The sequence below is a fragment of the Tyto alba genome, unplaced genomic scaffold (genome assembly GCF_018691265.1).
Source record: "Tyto alba isolate M040663 unplaced genomic scaffold, T.alba_DEE_v4.0 Super-Scaffold_2, whole genome shotgun sequence".
Classification (NCBI taxonomy): domain Eukaryota; kingdom Metazoa; phylum Chordata; class Aves; order Strigiformes; family Tytonidae; genus Tyto; species Tyto alba.
Genome location: NW_024881282.1, coordinates 20,862,003 through 20,880,151, shown reverse-complemented (window position 1 = coordinate 20,880,151; position 18,149 = coordinate 20,862,003). Strand labels below are relative to the sequence as shown.

Genomic DNA, 18,149 nt, shown 5'->3' with positions numbered 1-18,149 from the left:
CAGTTATGGAATTCCAGTTTCTGCACCTTTTTTTTTTTTTTCTACTAGCCATGTCATCTCGGTCCCCATATTGAATGCTGCTTGCCTCTGTTACATTGCCTGTTATAGGTTGTGCATGAGGCTTTCTAAGTAAAGAGGTCATATATCAAAGTGTGCCCAGAAATAATTTGGAAGCTGTTGCGGAGTAGGAGCTGCGTCATTTGGTGAAGTGGTACACTGCACACAATCTGCAGTCCAAAACTGCTGTGAAGGTCTCTGACATGATGAATCAGAGTTCAGTTTTGTCAGATGCAGTTATGTCAGCAATACACTTGTCTCACCTGGAGATTCCTCAAACCAGGGTTGTCTGCGTATCTCATACCTCCTGAAGGAGAGAATGACTTGGCAGGCTCATGATCTTATCAAGATTATCTCTTCATAAGCTTTCCAGTAATTCAACGTGAAAAAAGGTTCTTTGCAATAGTAATTGAGCACAGAATAAGTATTAGGGGAAGGCCTGTCTTCTTAGATGCTCCTTTGAGAGCTGCTAATATCCTCCCTTTCATGAAAGTATTTGGAATATTCTGCAACTGTAGACTTAAAAACTCCTTGTCAGGCTTTTGTCAGTCAAATGCAGATTTCTGAGTTGTAGGTCTGAGAATTTCAATCTACCTTAGACCTTAATGAAAGAGATACTTCAAAACACATTAATACAATAAATAAATAAAACACATTTATGTATATCTGATACAGGTTAGTATTTTGTGGCTATCAATCTTGCCTGAATCCAAATATCTGTAAACAAAAGGGGAACCTCCATATAATAATAAATACTCATTTAATGAGAGAACAATAATAAGTTCTGCACTTGAAACAGCTTTGCTTCTCAGGACTCTCAAGTTACTGTGATCTGCAATTCTTTCCAATCTTTGTTGCAAACATAAGAATAATAACAAAAAAAAAGACCCTGAACTGTCCATAGAAGACAGAAAGTCCAACTAAGAATACAACTGCTCCTAACATCAGGCTAACATCCCTCCTTCCCGGCTATCTGTGCTTCAAGGTGATTAAAGAATAAGATGCTAGGCCAGAGAAGGTAGTGAGGCCAGCTATCATATTGATTGCTGAGGTTACACAGTGTTCAGGGAATGGTAATGCCTAAACCAAACATTGATTGATTTTACCGAGTGAAGACAATTTTTTTTAAAGGTCTGAACCCATCTGCTCTTAATTTAAACGTTGAAGTAAGATCAGTAGGAAGATTTTAATATAGATAGACCCTTCATGTGAAGGTAAAATAACAATTATTTTAAGAACATTGTGTAAAAGGATAACTTTCCATAAATATGTATTGCTTATGATAATTATTTGGCATTTGATTTACTTAATAGGTAAGAAAATTTCCTAAATATATATTTTTTCTGCTTTAGACATTTCAACATAGACAAAGACTTAATCATTTGTGGTCATCCAAACCAAATAACACAAGTTGTATTCTGACTCAGTATATGTAAGCCTTAACTGTCTGTTAGTAGTTTACAAAGTAGGAAGCAAAACAGATAAAGAATTCATATTAGGAATTCAGAATTTAGTGCATGACTGACTTTGTGGTAAATAAATATTCTTCCTAAGGTCATTTAATCAACTTAATTTACTGTTTCACTGTAAGTGCATTTCTGCAAAGTGCACTTCAGGTGTGCTCTTAGACTTCATGTTTCTGTTATAATGGTCTTCTGTGTACAGCACTGTAAGTGCCTTTATGTAACCATGAAGGGTATTTGGTTTTCCTTGTATTTCACCCACCAGTAATGTTGCAAAACAAAAATCAAGATATGAGTTTTCCAGATTACTCTTGAAGAAAAGTGCTTGGGGGCGATACTTTTGTAGCTAAAAGAATAATTTCAGCAATCCAAACAAAATATAATCAAAGCAAAGAGTAGGAAATCTGTAAAAGTACTCACTCCCCCTGGGGAATCATATTTTCAAAACACTTGACCAACTACTTTTCCTTCCAGCCTTATATTACTTATAGAGACTGACTTCAACATAAAATATCACTGGCCTAATTATTCCGAAATTTTCCTGTTTTCTGTACAAGGGCTCAGTTCCTATCCTGGTTTCTCATCAGGGACTGATGGGACTGACATCGCATTGTTCAATAATTCATAAACTCGTGTATTGGCAAGTCTGCACAGAACAGTGTGGTGCTACAGTGGATGGTCCAGACTAGCTCAGGTACTGGAAATTATAAAGTTATGTTAGTGTTCAACTTGGATTTAGTGTACCCTGCTTTAGAGCTAGCAGAGCTTATCAATTAAGCTGGGTATCTCTAAATGGCATCGTATTATGCAGCCAAGTCATAACCCATATTCCTGCTATGTTTTTCACTGCTTAATAGCCACATTGTTCATATATTTGTGACTGCAGAGCTCTTTAGGTTTCTGCATTATGATTCATAGACAACATCAGTTTCCCGTTTCATTGGAAAACCCATTAAATGGTTCAGAACTAATTCTAAGCACAAATGGTTCTCTTTCTGCTTATCCTTTTGTGTGGCATTCACTGCTTTCAGTTTCAAAGGAGAGGTCTTAAAATCTCCTAATTTCTGGAGAAGAGCAGTGAGCTTTTAACCACATGGCTCTTTCTCTCAGTTGTTTTTTTTTTCTCTTTGTTTGTTTGTTTGGTTGGTTTGTTTTGTGGATGGGTTTATTGTTTTGTTTTAGTATTTTTTTAAACCTTTTTCTCCACCTGCTATGTATTGTTGAGAAATCACTTTGAGACATTTTCATTGGATATCTAAGATTACTTCATCAGCATTTGATGAAAGGATTCTTTATGCATAATTCAACTGTGCAGTCCCAGATGGTTATTGTAAAATCATTTGAGTACCACAGAATCAAACTGCTAATTAGTCATATTACTGCAAATCATTTTTAGAGCTTTCATATTGTTCCATGTAGTCATTTTTCCTGAGTCACCTTTTCCATAAGTGAAGGATTGCAAATCCTGTCTTAAACACAGTTGAGAATTGCTTTTCATTTGTTCCTTTGAGCAAGAAACAGATGAAGTTGTTACCGAACCTGATTTTTTGTTTCAATTAACTTAGTCTTATTCTTGAGAATAAGTACTGTAAGTCTTTTGGCCCTTGAGGCAAGTTTCCTCTACTCATGGCTTCGGGTAGCGGTCAGCCTAGCTGATGTATCCATGCAGAATTGAGCTGGGAGGAAATAGTGGCTTCGTCTTGAGGACCACAGGGCTACCAGCTCTGCTTACTGGGGCTCTGAATCATTACTGCTCCACTGCTTCTGGTTTTGGAGCTAGCAGCTGCTCTGTTTGCTCAGATAACTCTGAACTGTTTTCCAGTACGTGCTAGAGATGTATCCATACGGAATCTACTGCTTTCCATTGTGGCTCCACTTCACTGACTGCTGCTGGAGGCTGCCACCTCTCTTAATACTAAAGTTTTCACAATTAATAAGTTTCAGTGACTGTTAGGTGGCCACCATGCAGTGAGGTAAAGAGCAGGAGAGGGGGTTCACTCAGCTTGAGGGAACTATGAAACCTTGGTGCTTTTACAAACTTTAATACTGCTTTGAGCTCGCCCTGGACTCTGGTGTGTGTTTGGACAAGCAATGTGTTTGTGCTCTCACCCACACTCTTGCTGGTGCAGCTTTTTTCTCTTCTAAGTCTTGTGGTTTGAGTAGGTGTTAAAACTGCCTAAATGTAAACCAGTTGCAATTAATTCCTAGAAAACCTTCATAAATCATACTTTTCTCAAATACCTGGTTGGGCACATGGTTCATGAAGTCAAGATTAAATAGATTCCCAGACGTGTGATTAGCTTGGCAGAGTCTTCTGTGGTTTTTGCCCCCACCTCACTCCCCATGCAGCATACAGTCATCAACTCCGGTTTAGCTGGGGATTTTCTCAGTTTATCAACTTCCTACTATTCTAGGAACCTATGGCAATTATGGAGTTACTGGTCAGTCATTATACTACTCTGTGGAATCTAACAGGGATAATTGCTGCCCTTTTTGTTGCTGGTGTGGCCTTGGAAGGGGTAGGCACAAACAACAACATTTGTTTTTGTTGGACCAGTGACTACAAAATTTGTTCCATTTTTCATCTTAAATAGCCTTGTACATATGTCTGTCATTTTTCATCAAAAATGAACTATGCCTACTGTGCCAAATTCATCAAAATCACACTCTAAAAAAAGAATCACTTTTATACAGCTATTATCAATCTGTCCTCCATATAAAAATCAATAGACTGCAGCATTTTTATTAATTAGAATATTAATAGCATTAATAATATAGTTTTCATAGTATTAATACTATCAGTAGTATAAATAATATTAAAGTTTTGTCATTTTGGAAAGCTTTTAGTTTACTTTTAATCTTAAAATTTTTATGTGATAAAGCATGAAAGCTCATGTATTGCATAACAGTATAAATGCAGAGCCATATACTTTGTTAATGGCACTGATTTATATCTGCTGGTGGCCTGGACTACTCATTTCAGTTGAATTTGCTACACCAATAATGTCTAGACAATAAACATATTAAGGACATATCTATTTTACTTCCAGAATTAGTTGAATTTGCTACACCAATAATGTCTAGACAATAAACATATTAAGGACATATCTATTTTACTTCCAGAATTTCTGGGTTGCTGGCACATCATTATATTATACTGCATCAAGTCCATCTCAAATTTCTGCAGAACAGCTATCTCTGAGAAGAAGCTGTACATTTGTGTGGTACCTGCAGTTGTGTGATAGCCTTCAATTTAAAGTAACCTTTGACAAAATTGCATTTTGAACCCAGCTAGTATACTTGTGAATTGACAGGAACAATTTATACTTGAGGTGTCAGTCATCTCAAAATTTTGATAACTGAATGGTGTTTTTTTCAAGGTTTAGATGATTCTTCTGGACTGTGCACCAGTCCTTGTATTATTTGTAGTGAGTGTGGTGTAGGCTTATTCAGACCTGCTGCTGCTATTACCTGGAGTAGGATTTTAATTATGAGAATGAAACCTGTCAAATTCGCCTGCCTAATAAATCCAGGAGAAAGCAGAATTTAGTGAAAGAGTGGAGTCATTCTGTATTTATGGTGGTATGCAGGAGATTACAAATTAGCCATGAGATGACCCCACACTATTTGAGATCAGAGATTAGACATTGGGCATATTTGTTTTCCAGCTTGTTCTGCCTCTTCGCACTCATTTGTAAGCCTGCAGTTTTGCCAGCCATCCTTGCTTTTTCCCTTTTAAAGGGATGTTTCTCTCACACCATCAGGTTTAGAAGAATGCAAGTTTTTAGTTTGTATCACAAGGTGCATCTCCCTGTATTTGCTGGTAAAACCATTATTGGTGAAATCAAAATTATGTCATATGCATGAGATAAGAGTTGTACATTTTCATTCAATTTACAGTTTACTAAGAAAGGATTTGGGGGGGAGAGCGAAATGTCCTAAAACAAACAAACAAAAAAAAAGTGCTTTTCCCCATCCCATTTACACATGGACTATTTGTATCTGTGATATTGAAAGGAACCATGATTAGTGTAAGGTGATTGTGCCACAGCATGTCCTTGAACCTCGAAGACAAATGCTAGGTACAGCCAAGGTTACCCATGGGTGCAGCAGATGGATGGGGTACCTTTGGCTGTGTGCACCCCACTAGTGACCCAGCCATGCTGCAGCTCTGGTCAGCTCAGCTTGCTCTCATGCTATGCTGCTCACAGCTGCTCTCCAGCTTGAGGATATATACCTCCTGTTGTGGTTTTATTTATTCCAACAGAAGTCAGCATAAGCAATAATGGTTTTGTGATCAGATTGTGCTTTTAATCTGTGTAAAACGTAACTTGAGGAGTAGCTACTGCTGTGGTTTGTTCACAAATTTTCTCCTCTAAACTTTGGATTGTGTTCAGTAAGTTTGATGGTTCTTGCATGCTTCCCCTGCTGCTGGATCAAGTAATAACAGTTTTGATTTGGTTGTTATTGTTGAGGAAAGGAACTCAGTGTATGTGTAGTTTAGATTGTATGTAGTAGAATATGAAGTTTGGATGGATCTCAGTATTAAAATGATTGATGAGGAGCGAACAGATAGGTAGCCAGATAACCACTAAAGGTTTTTACACCATAATTTTCTGGAACAGTATTAATATATATGTATCTACCTGATTTGCAGGTAAAATTAGGCATTTGCATAGCCATGCCCATGGGTTCATACCTACAACTAAAGATGGTTTTTACAGATTGACTACTAAACCTTCTCCACCAAAATTCCATTAAGGACAGACATAAAATCCTCCAGTAAAAGGCGTTTCCTTTTAAAAACTAATAAATCTCACAGTAGAAAATTGGCTTAGGCAATGTTTGTAACTGTTTGTTTGTTGTTTGTTTTTGTTTGTTTGTTTTGTTTTGTTTTGTTTGTTTGTTTGTTTTTCCCCTGGAGAGATTTATGGTTATGTCTATACTAATAAATTCAATGACAGGGTGTTCTCAGATGCTGCAGCTCAATATCATATAAAGCTATAAGGTAACCTGTTTGACCACCTCAGGCACTGAAGAAGTGCAAGGTCAGGAAGTTAGTGTCCCAGGGACAGTCTGTATCTCGTATCTGACAGCCAAGTTGGCTGTCTTTCTTACCATGGGAGATGGCATAAAGATGATGGTGTCATAATCTTTCTAGGATTGTAATGTGATCTGGTAGCAAACTGACAGCACCATTTGGTCACATCCATGTTGGCAAGACCAAACTCCTTCGAGGACTATCAGAATGATTTGCCAGTGTAGAGATGTCACTTTTATCTATGATATAATTTGCTCTTCTGCTAAACAAACTGTTGAATTCATATTTTTTTAAGCTGCTTTCAGATAATTTGGACCTATCCATTTTCTGGAAAAGGGATCATTGTAAAAAAATGTAGAAGATATTTTTATTTTCCTAGTGTGTGTCAGTACCAAGACCAAGTAACATATCAATTCTTTTGAAATGGGGCTTTTCAGTGTCCTGGGAGAAATACAGCAACTACTGACTTACTAAGATAATGGACTTAGCTAAAGTCTTGTCAGCATGCATGTCATGCACAGCCCTATGCACAAAATCATGCACAAAATTGAAGTGAATTAAAAAGCTTCCCCACAGCAACATAATAAGGGACAATATTTGAAAGGCCAAACCTAGAAATAGAACGCAGTCTGAGAAAGTGTGTCACTCACTAATTATGGAGAGGCTGTCTCTTAGAGTCATAATTAGATTTCCATTATAAACCTATTTTTTCTTTTTCCTTCCCCAAGACAATTGAAGCTGCTCAAATAACTTTAAACATTTTTCATGTGTGATTTTACTAATGATGTTTTAGGGGAAACAGTATGTCATGGTTTAACCCCAGCCATCAACTAAGCCTCACACAGCTGCTCGCTCACTCTCCCCACAGTGGGATGAAGGAGAGAATCGGAAGGGTAAAAGTGAAAAAACTCATGGATTGAAATAAAGACAATTTAATAGGTAAAGCAAAAGCTGTGCATGCTAGCAAAGCAAAACAAGGAATCCATTCACCACTTCCCATTGTCAGGCAGGTGCTCAGCCATCCCAGGACAGCCGGGCTCCATAATGTGTAATGGTTACTTGGGAAGACAAATGCCATCAGTCCAAACATCCCCCCCTCCCCCATCTTTCTTCTTCCCCCAGCTTTATGTGCTGAGCATGACGCCCTGTGGTAGGGAATATCCCTTTGGTCAGTTGGGGTCAGCTGTCCTGGCTGTGTCCCCTCCCAACTTCTTGTGCACCCCCAGCCCACTCACTGGTGGGGTGACGAGAGGAGCAGAAAAGGCCTTGACTCTGTGTAAGTGCTGCTCAGCAACAAAGAGAACATCCCTGTGTTATTAACACTGTTGTCAGCGCAAATCTAAAACATAGCTCGATAGGAGCTACCATGAAGAAAATTAACTCTATCCCAGCCACACCCAGCACACAGTATAAGCTGGTCTGGTCTTCCAGCTGCGGCTGCACCATGGAGTGCCGGGACCCCCTTGACCCTGGCTTTCCACAGCAGCCAAAATTCCTTTCCTTGGTGCTCCCCTCCCAGCTGCAACCCATTATGCAGCAGGGCTGCAGCAGATTGACTCTCTATTAATTCATTCATACCTGGGCAAATGAAGCTGGATTTGTACGGCTGTTTGCTTAAGTCTGTATTACTTAAGTATGACTTAAGTGTGGAACTTTTCTTTGGATTACATGCTAGATATACATCTCGGCATCTGTAGAAAGAAAAATTTATATTGAAACCATTTAGTAACACATTATGCTAAGTTAAATTCCCCATGATGCTTTTCACGGTAAACATGCATTGAGAATTCATCTTCGGTTTATATACTTTGATATTTCATTTACTAACCAAGTAGGTAAATTCCCAAGTATTAAAAATATATATATATATTCAAGCCACAAATTCTACCCTCCTTTCTTTCATTCCATTTGCATTTCAACATCATACTGACACAGTAAAGTAATTAATCTTTTGCAATTTAACAACAGTTGTTTCCCTTTCTGGTTCAGGAAAGAATTTCTATTACTGTTCGAAGAGGGACATACACAACTGCACATTATGAAAAGACTTGCCAACACTGTCAGAGACTCAAGGATTTACATTTGCACAGATGCAGAACAGTAATGAAATATCACTGTTGTCCTCCCAGCTCTCTCAAACATATCTTCCTTGGGTAATAACATGTGTATTGAATGAAATGTTTCCTGCTGCTTGACAACACATACAGCACATACCTTGCCTCACTCATACACTATTCTGCTGCTACAAAAATTCTGTGTGCCAACTTGAAGGAAATAGTTCCCAAAGGTATGCGCAGCATAGGGTAGGTGTTGACCTATATAGCTGGGAATGGGGATTAGCTGGGAAGACTTTGAATCCTCCTTATGGAAAGTAATTGCAAGCTAGTTAACTTTTTCCCTAGCTGCAAGACATTTACATAGAAGGGCAAAATCCTTCCTCATAAATGTTTTGCCCAGCTCCTTATTTTCTTTGATGGCATAATTTTATGTCAAGGCTGTAATATATATCCTAGTACCTATTTTTAAGCAGATACTGATACAAAGGAAGAAATTGAAAACTTGCCCATTTATTCAGGATACTTACAGATACATGTGTTCATTATTGCACTGATTGCATGATATTGTACTGGAGGAGAAGCAGGAAACCTCACTGCTCTTTTTCAGTTCTTCATGTGCTTACAAGTATTGTAATGCACAAGGCAGTTTATAAATAGTATCATGACTCACTTAATACTAGTAACTGCAACTATGCCCTCAGAGGAAATGACTTTTCCATACCCTTCAGTTTGATTCTGTTTTTTATTAACGGCTCACCTCTTTCCTCTTATGTCTCTTCTTCCAGAACTCGTGAGCTGATGTTAAGTGTCTTCTAGCAGGTGTGAGGAAGACAAGTCAGACTTTGGCCATCACAAATACTCTTCCCACTGTGCCTGCTTCCAGAAAACAGGAAGACGAAGCAGAAACGGCAGCTTTCAGAATTCCACTCCTTCTCCAGAAGATAAATATAAATCAATTGCACAAGAACGTAGCCTGAATTCAGTTAAAGAAACTGTACAAGACCTCCTTGCTTTCCGAGACCTGTCCTATTAAGTCTGTTCCTGATTATAAGAGAATGAACTTCTGTGAACAATTAAGCAAGTGTCTTTAGAAGAAAACTGGAGAAGTAGCAGATGGTGAGGCACACAGACATCTTTGGTAGTTCAGGGATGGAGTGAACACTGAGTTGAGTTTCACATGGTTGGGCTTTCTAGTGTCTGCTGAAGAGATGATGAGCCACCCAGTAAAGAAGATTAAAAAATGATTTTCTAATTGATAAATCCAATATCTGCTTCATGTTCCTATTGGGAGGATATCAAAGAAAAAGAGACAATGGAGATCGAGGATAAGAACAGGTAAAAAAAAATCAACTCCTGAAAGAACTTTCTGTTAGGCTGACAAATTCTTGCTCAAACCCCCAGGGTCAGAAAGTTAAAGACTGAGCCTAGTATTTGTACAAAATTGCTACTTTTAGAAGTGAAATTAATTTCTTGTTACAAAATCATACATAGGTGCCAGGTTCTGCTGCATCTACTTATGAATTGTCTCTGTGATATTAATGAGGACTGCTTGAAAAAATTAATAACTACTGTGAGTAATGTATTCCAAGCCCAAATTTCAATTTACATGTACAATATATGTTCACTATAGCATTTTTTGAAAAAAAGTAAAAGAGAAAGTTTTCTTTCTGCACTTGCCTAACTTTGAATTCAACATATTTTTTTACTGGAAAGAATGTGTGATCTTGCTAACAGCTAAAAAGCAACACAAATTCCTTGTGCGAGCTGTGTTTAAACAAATCTTAGGAGATAAATGCTTATTTGGATGTTAAGTTGTCATTAGAAGCGTTCTTATCTGCTGTCAGTGGGGCTGCAGGAAGACAACAGCGTCCACCCTCAGACTTGCAATCTGCAGAATCCCCACTGATGTGCAACTCTATATCATACGGCCTCTGCTTTTCCCTGTGTTAAGAAGGTGGGCTTTGCATTGTGTTAGGAAGTTGTTGTTAGCAACGTCTAATTGTTGTTTTAGGGTCTGTTCCACTGGCTGCCTGGGTAATTTTGTGAAAATTCATTAATGTTATGTATTTCTATTGCAAGGTGATGGTGGCATAGAAAAATTGGGGGTTTGAATCTCTCTTTTTATCCTAGATAAGTTAACTAGGCCCGTCTAATGAAAATTTTGTACATCTGGAAATCTCTGAGCTTTAGGCATCGCACAAATGATCTGTGCAGCTCTTCTCTAATCCAGTAAAACATGAAGGTCTCTTCTAAAGATCTAGTCTGATGGTGAACTTGCTTGGCACCAAGGACTGAAATGTGACCAGAGGTGGAACTGCAGTACTGCCAGGGACAAGAGCTGGAAAGTATGGATTGTCCTAGATTGAGCTGCAGGGCCAATATTCAAGCTGGAGACTGTGTGTTGGACAGAGGTGAGACTGAATAAATCAGGCTTCAGAATTGTATCCAGGGAGAGGCAATCAGGCTTGACTTGACACATGCTTAACTTTTACATGGGAATGGCTCAATCTGTTCTGCTAAAAGCAGATTTCTTGCAGTGAGCATTATTTATGCTGTCAACAATTTAAAATTCTATATTTCAGTATCGACATTCTTGGATACTATTAAATAATGGGCTTTGTTCCACCAAGATCATAAATGACAAAAATCCTGTCATGTCAGTTATGTAGTGATTTTTGCTCATTTGGTTCCATGCAGTTTATGTTTTTTATGCAAGTCTCAATTAAATTGAGTTTCCAATAGACTATGTAGTGATATTTCAGAATCCCTACTGGATTTTTTTACTTCAGTATCAGTCAATTATAAAAAACTACAGATCGCAAAGATTTTGACACTGTATTTTACCTGAGCTTTAACTTTGATATCGTACCTAGCTATTTTTAATGGTAGTCAAGTGTCAATTTTCAAATCAGTGTGCAAAATTAGGGCTTGAGATGCCGAACTTGAAGCTTAGCTTTAGCAGATCCTTGTGCCTTTGTGATATTTCGCCACATTAGGTTTCTTCTCAGATTTTGGTGTTTGCCCTTCCTCTCAGCATGTCTTTAGTCCACTGCAAATAGATGCTTTCTGGGGCAGAGCTATGCTTTTATGCTTTTTATTTTTTTTGTACAGTGTCTATAATAACAAGACTGTGCTCCCAGTTGGAGCTTCATGGAGTTTGTGCAATATATATAAAGGCAGTAGCTAAAGTACAGACTTCCAGTCCAGATTTTGATGTCTTCATTATATATATATATATATATATATATATATATATATGCTACTATTATATTAACTAATGTTAACAGGGGTGCAATTCCCTTAACTTCCCATCCTCATTCCTATCAATACACAGATTCAATACAAATATTTTTAAAAAGCTTTTCTAGCTAATTAAAACAAAGCTATTTCCCAGAAAGACCTCACTGATTACATTGTAGATTTGTTTTGCTGCAGTTTGTTTGTGTTAAGCACATGCTGCCGTTAATCTGATTACTATGCATCCACAAAAATCTTTGGGTACAGAAGTGCTTTAAACTGTTCCATGACCGGAGGGAGGGAGTGCACTGTAGTTCTTGCAGTGCTGATGCTCAGATTGGCTACAGTCACACTACAGCTTTAGTTACCACAACCCAGAAACTGATAATCCAGCTAATCCAATCTTCACTGACTGTGAAACCCTTTACTGTTTGTTTGTTTGATTTTTTTTTTTTTTGTTTTCCCCAGTGTGGCTACTTCTGTTGAAGATAGGCACAAACAGGCTAATTGAAAAGAAGTTAACACAGGCTTAGTTAACTTTGCACTTAAATCATACCCATACTTCAACAGAGATTTAACATAGATTATAATAATAGACATATTGTATCTAATCAACTCTATCCATAAGTGTGTATGTCTAAATATGAATACAAATGCATAATAAATTAGCACACAGTCTGCTGTACATTTTAAAATCTGCTCTGTGACCACTATAGGCGTCATGTTCCTCATCTCATTTCCCTTCACCTTTGTAGAAAACTTCCTTTAACTTCTACATTTCCTGCTTTTCTTGTATCCACGTATACAGAGATATGCCAAGGGGCATACTGTGTCTGTTCTGTCACACTGATAGAGATGTAAATAACAATGATGTCATTTTCAAAAGCACCTTGCCCACAACTAGTGAAAGTTTTACCCTCCACTTCACTGGAAGCAGTTAGGATGTCTTTATGTCTTACCCTTGCTGAAGCTGCAGGCTAGCACACCCTCTGAAGATAGCACAGCTGCCTTGCGCTTTGTGTCGCAGCTCCATCAAAATGAACCAAATTAGCTCAAACAATTAAAATAGTAAGAATTTGTTAAATTGAGTAATACCATCTGAACCAGGATAAGGGGCAATTATATAAGAATTTGCACTAGTAAATTGGGAAGAAGAATGAAATGTAGTGGCTGTATAGGAGACTCTAAGTACTTGATGTCTTACCCCATGCTACTTTATGTAGGGCAGAACATGGAAACACAACCTCTGATTCCCAGTGAATGATTCTGCAACTCTAGTGTATGAGCTAGTGTTTGGAGCAGTATTTACTTGCAGCTATTACGGTTGTGTGACTGGACTTGTCACGTAACCCAGAAATCCCTTTCACTTCTCTGTGTTTTCCCAGAGAGGATGCCCTGTGTCATTTCTTCCACTTTTCTTCCCTTCTTCTCATTAAGCCTCTCATATATGGCTCATGTGTCTTCCTCTGTGCCATCCATCCTGTTGTCTTAAGGATAAATTGTTGCTTGTACTTCTTTATGAAACCCTGTTATGAAGGAGACAGAACTGATACAGAGCTGGTAAAGAGCATTATCTGAAAGGATATTACTGAGTATCATCCACTATTTGATACACAGATACTTGCAGAGGTGCTTGAAGTTGTGCCTTTTCAGAATTTAAGAAAATTCCGTGTCCTGTATTTCCTTCTGTTTGATACTCTAATTTGCTCCATATACATAGGGCTCTGTTCACTGATGCCTAAAAAATACGATGAAACTTTGGAGCATGATTAGATGCAGTACTCAGAAGCAACAGGGATGGAGAAATACTTCTTAAAATGTTTAATGCATGTGTAATCTGCGGCCACTGATCTCATTTTAGTTATTGATTTAATCTAGATACTGGATTTTCCTCACTTACATAGAAAGATAATAGCTTTATTAGGTATCCTGGAAAGAAAATAAGAAAAATGTCTTAAGGTACTATGGGAAAAAAATACCTTTGATAAGCTGATTACCGTGTGTCCTAAACGGAGGCAAAATTCTAGGCTTGGATTCATTATGATATTTAGGAACCTACCTTAGGCACTGAAATCAATTTGCAAATTTAGGCTCTGTTTTTTTGATGTTTCAAGGTTAAAGTGGGCGTTCTAAATCAGGCTCTTTCGTTGGCACCAAAGGCCAAAAGAAAACACCACCAGTGATTTAACATATTGCTTATTAAAAAATCTATGCCAACAGCAGTTCTTGCAACACTGCAGTGCAATTCTTGACAGAGCAATTGAGGAGTTTATTTTTATCGCTGTTTTGGTTTAATCTTTTGCATAATTTGAAATGCCAAGCATTTTGTACTGGTGTTTTGTTATTTGTACAGAAAACCTTGTGTATTTTGTATAGAAAACCCTGTGATTCTTATCAATTCAAATTTGTGGAATAATGGTTACTGTTCTGTAGTAATGAAGACGGTCTCTTTGAGGACTTAATTTAGTGTAGTCTCTTCCTAGATGTAGATCTAAGAGGAAATTTTACTCTGGTGTTTGAGAAGATTTTGAAATGTTATCATTTATGTGTTCTGCCTTGCTCTGCTCTTTATTTGCAACGAATAAACTGAAATAAGTTTTATAGGTCTTTTAAATACTTTCCATTAGCATTTGCTTAGTGCCATCAAGGAACTGGCTTGAACATTAAAGCAAATAACTGAGAGATCAAAATCAATAGATGGAAATAAATGGCTGTTCCTGGCCTCTGTGCCCTTAAATCTTTTGCTGGTTTTTAGTAGTATTTCAAAAGTATCCTATTCTTTTGATATTTGACATTTAGAAAGACATCAACTTGCAAAAGCAAAAAGATAATACTTTCCTCCAGTTCTTTAATATTTGATTAAGCCGTGATCATATAGATATTTTGCTTAGAAGCTGCCTATAATGGTTTCACATGAGGAGTACAGAGTAAAAGAATTGATTTAAATTCATTGCACCAATCTGTAATAAAACAGTTTCAGCAAATTACTTGCATCGTGTAATAGATTTTTAGGGCAAAACTAGATATTTTGTTTGAATCAGATGCTTCACAAGCCAGAGGGGTTTTTTTGGTCATTTGTACTAGATAGGACTGTAGCCATTTCAGTGATTTCTTTTAAGAAAAAGATTACTGTTTCTCTGTTAATAGAGCTATTAAAGTACAATAGAAACTTCCCAGTAAGCAGTGGCTTTCCAGTGACCAGCACATGTGTCATCAGCAAATAGTAGGGTTTTTTCTCAAACTTCTTGAAAAGGCATTAGTAAGCAAAGATAAATCAAACTTCTGGTAGTGACTACGGACTAATGCAATCTGTAATCTCCAGTTAATGTGAAATATATACAATGTAATGTTTAAAACATCTGTTAGAAACACAGAATTGATTTAAGAATGAAGGTAAGTGCTTACTGTGTCATAGAAAGTTTTGATTTTATGCTTGGTTGCACTGTCTCAAATCTAGATGTAGTTGTTGAGTCACTGCTCCTTGCCTGCCAGCACTGCAGAATGTTATTTGCTGCACTGGAAGCTACTGTACTGCAGCAGAGTTTCCTCTTGCATTAGTGACCTAATCATGATTGTCTCTTATCACACCACACACTCTTTTTGCAGATACCATTCCGTCTTTCTAAGCACACTGATAAGGAAGTAAGGGGCTTGCATCCATCTCTTTGTTCTACTGCACACTTACTTTAAACCATAGGAAATATGAGGTGATTCCACAACACAGAATATTTTGTTTTCAAGGAAATGTCACTATGAAAATTGATTATTTTATTTTATGAAAATACTTTAATGTTGAAGAGAATATTTCTTTTTTTTTTTTTTTTTTTTTTATTGCACGTCCCTTCTTGCAAGGGTTATATGAACTCATTCTGAACCAAACAGAACTCTTATTATAGCCACAGGAGAATTTTCCACATGCATTTTCAAATATAAATGCTGTTCTGCTTGGGAAAGTGATTCTAAAAATGTTATCAAAGGAATTTCTATACATGCTATTTAAAAATTCTCAATTCAGTCCCAATAATTTGAGATTTAAAAGATATTTTTTTTTTACTGCAATGCCTACAAAATTCCCACCTGGTCAGGTCAAATGGATTTTTTTTTTTCTTTTTTTTACATTGTCACATACAATCATTAATAGTAGCTCTGTGTAACAAATATGTATGTGATACCTTTAATTTCACTAGGATTAGACAGCTTCCATAGTTCTGTTTTCCAAAGGGATAATAAAGATTAAAAATGAAAAATGTCTGGGGTTTTTTTGTTGCATAAATCTGCAAACTGGAACATACACTCTTTTTCAGTCAGGCAGTGTAATTTCTAGTGACTTTTCTAGGATATTTTTATTTAGAAATCAGGAAAAAAAGAAAAAAGGTTTACATAGGTGACTGTTATGAGCTGTAAAAAATACTGTTTGATAATGAATAACAGCATATGTATATATCACTTTCTAATAAGCAGATTTTTATTCTGCATTCCTTGCCAGATGAATGGCCAGGATGTTGCTGATAGATATCAGCACCGTAATTAATGTGTAGGAATGGCTTTAAATTCCAATTAAGTTTCTTCAAATAGGTTTCTACTGAAACTGTACTTGGAATACTTTGACTCTTTTCCCTTTTTTTTTTTTTTTTTTTGGTAGAGTTTGAGAAGAGCTCGTTTTTCCTCATTCTTTGGTATCAGTACTGGTGTTCATTTTCCTTATCTTTGTTACAGAAATCAGTGCCTTCTCTTGTTAGGAAGTTATGCCATGAAATTGGTAGTTCGAAATTTTGGCATCACTGAAATCAGTGGGAGTCTTGCTTATTATCATAAATACGAACATCTAGCCAGTAAATAAAACGGGATGGGGGCCCAGGGAAGGGGACAGAACTCTAAGGATATGTGACATAGCACAACTCATGTAAAAAACTTAAAAGTCTTTGGCCCTAAACCAAAATGTCATTGACTGTTCTGCCTGTGGAGAGTTGTCTGTGGTTTATGAACCATGCCTGATCATTGTCCTGAAGACTGGTGGCGGTTAAGGGTCAAAGCTGTGCCAAGAAGCAACAACAATTAAACAGTGTGGATCATCACAGGGCTTCATTGGAACACACACCCTAGTCATGCTTACTCATTTAATACAGCAGTACTAAGAGGATGAACATCTTGCTTTTATCTGGATGGACAGAAAAAAACCCAAACCAAAGGCAGAAATTATAAAAAAGGGAAAATGAAGTAGAAAACACATGGTAAAGGAGAGGCAAATGAAAGGTGCTTCATAGTAAATAGAAATGGGATACTCATTCCTGCCAGCATGAAAGAACAGTCTCCCTTGTAATAAGAGGATCAGATTTATGAGGGGGAAGGTATGGCTAATTTCCAGGAGCTCAAGAGTCCAATTCCTTTGTCCAGAACCTTGCATGGTTCCTGTTCTTCCCAACTCCTCTACTACAGAGACCACATACTAGACAGAATTTGTGATACATGTTTTTTTTTTTTTTTTTCCCCCTCTGGTATTAATGTTAAATCATCACAGGACACAATTTGGGAATATTGGCTTGTCATGTGATGTGACATGGGTGGAGGAACTTCAGCCAGTCACTGGCAGAAGGATGTGTCCCACCATTTGAGATGTTGGCATAGAAAGGTGGCTATGAGTTGAGACAGCTCTGTTTCTCTCCAGGGTCCCATTCAAACAATTGTACATGGTTCATAAAATGCTAAATCAACCCTGTCATCCCAGCTGGAGAAGAAGAATTAGATTTTGCTAGTGTGGCTTGATGGTTCAACTGGTCTGGAGACTATTTTAGTAGCTGATGGGACCGCATCAGGTTTCAGCTCCTTCCATCTTGCCCAGTCATCCACATTTGTGCCCCTCATGCCACACCTTTCTGCAGGTAGTATATTCACTTGGTATCAAGACATAAAAAGATAAACATAAGAATTGGAAGGTAGTCTTCTCATTCCTTTGGACACAGTATGAAAAATTCTGTAATGACAAACTATGACAGGGGTGTAATGAAATGGAAAGTTAAAAAGATGAAATGAAAAATTAACAAAGTCCTGAAGTAAAGCAAAGAGTTAGATCCATCTTGTTTAAGTGAAAATAGTTTTTCTTATTTCTGGTGAGAGCAGGATCATCCCCACAAAATTACAGGATTATAAGAAAATGTTAGAAGTATTCACTATACAAATGTTGCTGATGAATGAAATACAATGTTGCAGCACTGACAAAACTCTGACTAACTAGATACTGTGTTGGATGCTAATATACCTGACCTTTTTGTTTTTTAAGCTTCCTTCCTTTTAGTG

The 18,149-nt window shown here is 37.3% G+C and overlaps 1 protein-coding gene across 1 annotated transcript in view; it reads left to right on the top strand.

Moving 5' to 3' along the window:
- The window catches only part of SACS (sacsin molecular chaperone), a 66,410-nt gene that overhangs the window by 10,192 nt on the left and 38,069 nt on the right, over positions 1-18,149 (top strand). Inside the window, exon 2 of the mRNA XM_042791915.1 lies at positions 9,404-9,953. Within this exon, the coding sequence (XP_042647849.1) occupies positions 9,931-9,953 (23 nt within the window). The 5' untranslated portion in view covers positions 9,404-9,930. The remainder of the gene's footprint in view (positions 1-9,403; positions 9,954-18,149) is intronic.